At 43.4% G+C, this 5,982-nt stretch overlaps 1 protein-coding gene across 1 annotated transcript in view; it reads left to right on the top strand.

Annotated features, from left to right (window-relative positions):
- itga8 (integrin, alpha 8) overlaps positions 1-5,982 on the top strand; it is a 63,751-nt gene extending 57,769 nt beyond the window's left edge. The window contains exons 26-30 of the mRNA XM_030785421.1: positions 286-399; positions 1,641-1,754; positions 3,449-3,550; positions 4,149-4,271; positions 5,890-5,982. Coding sequence (XP_030641281.1) covers positions 286-399; positions 1,641-1,754; positions 3,449-3,550; positions 4,149-4,271; positions 5,890-5,982 — 546 coding nt within the window. The remainder of the gene's footprint in view (positions 1-285; positions 400-1,640; positions 1,755-3,448; positions 3,551-4,148; positions 4,272-5,889) is intronic.

The raw sequence follows: 5,982 nt of genomic DNA, 5'->3' as shown, positions 1-5,982 counted from the left end.
TAAGCTGTGGGACACACTCAGATGCTCAGTGAATCCATATGGTCTTTTCATTGTGCCGTCAGTTCAGAAGGGACAATGGGAATAAAGTGTTTAATGTGAGTTAGATGGGTGAAAGAAGCACAGAGGATTTGGCGTTGAATGTTTGGAGTGTCAGAACTTAGAAATGATGTCTTAATGATGTCTTACGCTGTTACAATCACACGGTAAGTTATGTTACAGATGTGTCATTATAATCTCTCTCTCTCTCTCTCCCTCTCTCTCTCTCTCTCTCTCTCTCTCTCTCAGATATCTACTCTACAGGACACTCCAGAGTTGCTGGGTTTTCTGCGGAACACTAGTGGTCCGACTCGCCACAGAAGATCTGTGATTACACGTCAGGGTTACAGCAGCAAAACACTGGTACACACACACATACACACACACACACACACACACACACGCCAATCGCAATAAACTTACACAAAAACACACACCCTGACACAGAAACACAAAACGTCGACAAGTACATACTCTCATGCAAACATACAAACGCAACGCACAGTACACACACATGAGAACTTGAATCTCTCTCTGTCTCTCTCTCTCTTTCTCCCTCTCTCGCTCTCAAACACGCACACACGCACGCACACACACACACGCACACACACACTCTTATCTGTGAGTGTGATGGAACAGTTACATAAGGATGACACACAGAGAAGCTGAGTTCAGGTTGACTGACATTATGGTGACCCACAGTAACCTGTTAGGCTCAGTTCACCTGTAAATCTCCAAACTGGACATTCATATCATTCACACCAGCCAGTAATGAGCTCCTTCTGTAGGGAGCCTGTCTGTGTATGAGTGTGTGTGTGTGTGTGTGTGCGTGTGTGTGCGCGCGTGTGTTCGCACCACCTGTTCTTAATTAAGACACTGTTCGTCACACAACACCAGATAAGACTGAGACAGAGGTCACACACACACACACACACACACACAATACATGTAGTATATCTATATATTACATTACATGCCCATGTCCATGCTTACAGAACCTCCACACACACTCAGATACGATTTCCTGACCTCTCAGAAACCACTAGACAAGAAATCTCTTTGTTCTCTATATCCAAGAAAGAATATTTCAATCGTATTCAAGCAATCATTTCATTATTTAATGCGCTTATCTGAGACATAGCCATGAGAATTCAGACGATAATTTTGTAATGGACAGAGAGAGAGTGAGAGACAGAGAGAGAGGGAGAGAGAGAGAGAGAGAGAGAGAAGAAATAGACCGAGAGAGGAAGGGAGAGAGACAATGCTATTGCACTTTTAAATGACTGTTTGAGTTGATACGTCTGAAATGTTTGAAACAGACCATGTGTGTTAGTTCGGTCTGAGTGTGTGTGTAGATATCCTTGATTATCTTAAGTTGTTTATTTATTTGTTTGTTTCCCTGGAATAACTGGTGGGTGGTCAGACGATGGAATCAGTCAGGATGTGGTAAAGTCTGATTAGACCTAAACTTTGCATATTTCAACACATCTGCACCCCCCCCCCCTCTCTCTCTCTCTCTCTCTCTCTCTCTCTCTCCTTTCTCTCTCTCCCTCTCTCTCTCTCTCTCCCTCTCTCTCTCTCTCTCTTTTTCTCTCTCTCATTAGAATTGCACTAATATAAACTGCCTGATGCTGGAGTGCATTGTGGGTCGTTTGGATCGAGGACAAAGTGCAGTCGTTAAAATTCGCTCGCGTCTGTGGGCACACACCTTTCTTCAGGTAAGGCCTACGCATACACTCATACATGCTAACACACACACACACACACACACACTCACACAGAAACAATACTGCTCTACAGTTCATTCCAGTAATGTGTCGTTGGCAGGAGACTTAGCATATACTTTTGCAAAAGATATATAAAGATATGGAGATATATTTTATATATATATATATATATAAAATACCTATACTACCAGGGTTCAAAGTTACAAGATGTTGCAAATTTATCCAGGCTTTTAAAGTTTGTGAGAAAAAACAGAGCTAAAGTGGGAAAAATGGTTCTTAAAAGGTAAAAGTTAATTAAAATCGTTGAATCACCAGATAAAAAGGAGAAAAGGTGATGAAATCTGAAAATATAATTTGAAGGATAGCGCACACACCGTTTGCTTTAGTCAGAGTGAATGTCTTAGGATATCGTCTGTCTGCGTTACAGCGCTTTCCCGATGTTATCTTGATGTTATCTTGACGTTATCTCTGACGTGGTCCAGTGCTAAGCCACGGGTCAGATTTTCACTCTTTAAATCAGTTCATAGTGAAAAGGGCTTATCATTAGCTGTATATCCCTGTCGGAACGCCGGGAATGCAAAGAAACCATTCCCGTCTGTGTTTTCCTGAGAACCTCTTCTCTTCTCTTCTCTTCTCTTCTCTTCTCTTCTCTTCTCTTCTCTTCTCTTCTCTTCTCTTCTCTTCTCTTCTCTTCTCTTCTCTTCTCTTCTCTCTGTAGCACAGAAACCCCTGAGTAGAAGATTATGCTGTATATATGTAATGTCAGTATAAACAGTGTTTTTTGGAGAATTTCACAACCGATATCTCATTGGTGGTTCAACCCCACATCCAGCACATCCACCAACTGTAAGACAGGGGTCTCTCAGGTCTGGTCCTGGAGTCTGCCCTTCACTTCGCAGGGACTGATTTTTTACCTTGAAAACAGGTGTGTGCATTCTTCGACCAATCAGAGACCCACGTGCGGGTTTGCTGACAGGAAAACCAGCAGCACATTGGCCCTCAAGGACTAGGTCTGAGTTAGATTTGTTTTGGAGGAGAACACGGCCCAGCTGCACGCGTGCGACACGGTCATTCAGGCAACACGCCTCTCCGGGTTTGGCGGGGCGGATGATGTCACGGACGTGCTCTCGGCGCTTTTTTCTCCGTCAGCGGGCGCGTTAAGAGGCGAAGAATTCAAAACGAAAGTTCACTCGCCTCAGACGCTTGAGTCATACGCTTTTGTGACCTTTGAACCTTGTCAGGATGAAAACTCTTTTCATCAAATCTCCGGAGGAAATCTGAGCAGAAAGCTAAGACTAACCTGTCGTCTGTAAGGTGTGTGTGTGTGTGTGTGTGTGTAGTGTGTGTGAGTGTGTGAGTGTGTATGATGGATCATGGGTAAGAGGAAGTGCTTAAGTCTTTGTTTTGCTGCTCTTTTGACTGTCTCTTATTGCTGAACCTCATCCATACTGAACCCATTACAACCCAACACCCTTACGAATGTTACCATATGCGTTGCGTTAACGTTAATCTGACGTTTTTTCCCTCTACGGCCCGTGTCCTGCGTCCTCTCAAACACTGGCATGTGTGTTGTCTTGAACATTAATTGAGCGTTTTTTTTTTTTTTCTGCCCTCTACCCTGAACCCTCCTAAACGTTGGCCTTCTAATGTGCCACTAACGTTAATCTAACGTTTTCCTTTCTCAGAGGCGGAACGATCACTACGTTCTGAACTCCACCGTGGCCTTCGTGGTGACGGCTATGCCTTACCGAATCAAACCGCACTCTCTCCCACAGCAAACCAAATCAGTGAGTCACCGTCCGTGTGTGTGTGTGTTTGAGAGAGAGAGAGAGAATGAAAGAGAGAGAGGGAGAGAGAGAGAGAGGCTGTTTGGAAGCAGAGGAAAAGAGGGAGACTGAGTGGAGGACAAGAGAGAGAGAGAGAGAGAGAGAGAATGAAAGAGAGAGAGAGAGAGAGAGAGAGAGAGAGAGGCTGTTAGGAAGCAGAGGAAAAGAGGGAGACTGAGTGGAGAGTGAGAAAGAGGGAAGAAAAAGGAGGAATTTGGGAATTTGGCGGGTAGAGCTAATATAAACATCTGATGTGAGTGAGCAAAGGCTCGGGGGGGTTAAGGTAGAGTGGGGGTTGTAGAGGATGAATTCCCAACTCCTCATTCATCAGAGATAACATGGGAATATTTTAATGAGATCAAATATTTTATATCAATACAAACATTAGACTGTGTGTGTGTGTGTGTGTGTGTGTGTTTGTGTCTGTGCAGTTGTTTGCTTTTACTGAACTTTTATTGCAAATAGGATTTTTTTGTCATTTATATTTCTGTAGAAAAAAATTCTGTAGAAAAAGTATTTCTAACTTTCTCTCTCTCTCTCCCTCTCTCTCTCTGTACAGATTGGTACATTTGTGGTGTGGGCGATTCCGGATGTTTCTTTTGCCATTCCTCTGTGGGTGATCGTTCTGGCCATACTGCTGGGGCTACTGGTCCTAGCCATGCTCACGCTAGCAATGTGGAAGGTAACAAACACACACACACACACACACACACACACACACACACACACACACATTCACACACAGGCTTGGTTTGGCCTCTTTACATTTGGCTAGGATTAAATTTGGCCCGTCATATGTAAATGGACCACCATTCCACAAAGGACCCTAGACCAGGGGCAAAACACATGCTCTCCAACTGTGTGTGTGTATGAGTGTGTGAGTGCCTGTGCGTGTGTGTGTGTGTGTTGCAAATGAACAGTTAGCCCAAATGTTCTTTGCGCAACATACTCTCTGCTTCAGTGCAAAAGCAAAACAAAGGAACTGTAGGGGGTAGACAGAGATGACAGAGACAGATAAAATGATTGGAGGAGAAGGAGAGATGACAAAGACAGATAAAATGATTGGAGGAGAAGGAGAGATGACAAAGACAGATAAAATGATTGGAGGAGAAGGAGAGATGACAAAGACAGATAAAATGATTGGAGGAGAAGGAGAGGAAAGTGCGGAGAAGGCAGAAAATACAAACTGCTGAAAGATCGAGTAAAGAAAGGAGGAGACTGGGGGATCGTGAATGAAGAATTGTTTAAATGAGATTAAAAGAGAGAGAGAGAGGGACGGAGAGAGAGAGAGAGAGAGAGAGAGAGTGAGTGAGTGAGAGAGAGTGAGAGAGAGAGAGAGTGAGTGAGTGAGAGTGAGTGAGAGAGGGAGAAAGAGAGAGAAAGAGAGAGAGAGAGAGAGAGAGAGAGAGAGAAGTGTCCAGTTACACATGAAGTATAAATGAGTCATGTTGATGTTATCAGTGTTCCGTCTGCCCATAATGTTGTCGGCCTCTTGATTGGATCACAGTGGGAGGGCTTTGCCCTAATTGGTCATGTCGTGACTCACACGCAAATGCACACACTTACCTTATTCAACGACAAAATGAGTTAATTAAGAACCTCATGCTATGAGTAGTTATTGTGTATGTCAGCTTGCCTTTTTAAAGAGGGAAGGAAGGAAAGAAAGAAAAGAAAGAAAGAAAGAAAGAAAGAAAGAAAGAAAGAAAGAAAGAAAGAAAGAAAGAAAAGAAAGACAGAAAAAAGAGCCCCAAACGACTGATCTGATTTGTTATCTATTAGATATTTTATTAGACATATGGAAGAGAGGGCTTTGCCTTCCGTGCTAATATGTGAAGGGGGAAAAAATGCCTGTGTTCATTCCGGATACTTTTTGATAAAATATCGCCCTCTTCTGGTCATGCAGTAGTATTATCAGAAAAGTTCGATAAAATTCCTGACTGTTCAGTCAATCTGCAGGCTTAGAGTCTTAGCCAATAAAATGCATCCCCAGAGACTTTTAAACCAGTAAGGTTTCGCTTAAGGAGGTCCTTTGGCAATCACATTCCACTCTATCTCTGCTTTTACTTTTGGGCCAATCACATTCCAGCACTCTGAATCCAGGCCAGTGAAAATTCTTGTACTGGATATGTTCCAGTGTTCCAGATACTTTAAAAAAAAAACAAAAAAAACAACTTCTATTAGTTATTTACCTGAATGAAAAAAGTGACTTGAAGCAAAGCCCTTTTCAGCCTCAGAGATATGATCTCCTCGACACCTCCTCACTTTCGTACACTCCTCTCCATTTTCTCCTCTTCACTCAGTGCGGTTTCTTCGACCGAGCGCGTCCGCCGAAAGACGATGACGTGTCGGACCGGGAGCAGCTGACGGGAGGAGAAAAATCCACAGAGGCGTGA

This window comes from Chanos chanos, chromosome 9, assembly GCF_902362185.1.
Source record: "Chanos chanos chromosome 9, fChaCha1.1, whole genome shotgun sequence".
Classification (NCBI taxonomy): Eukaryota; Metazoa; Chordata; class Actinopteri; order Gonorynchiformes; family Chanidae; genus Chanos; species Chanos chanos.
This window is presented reverse-complemented; position numbering and strand designations above follow the sequence as displayed.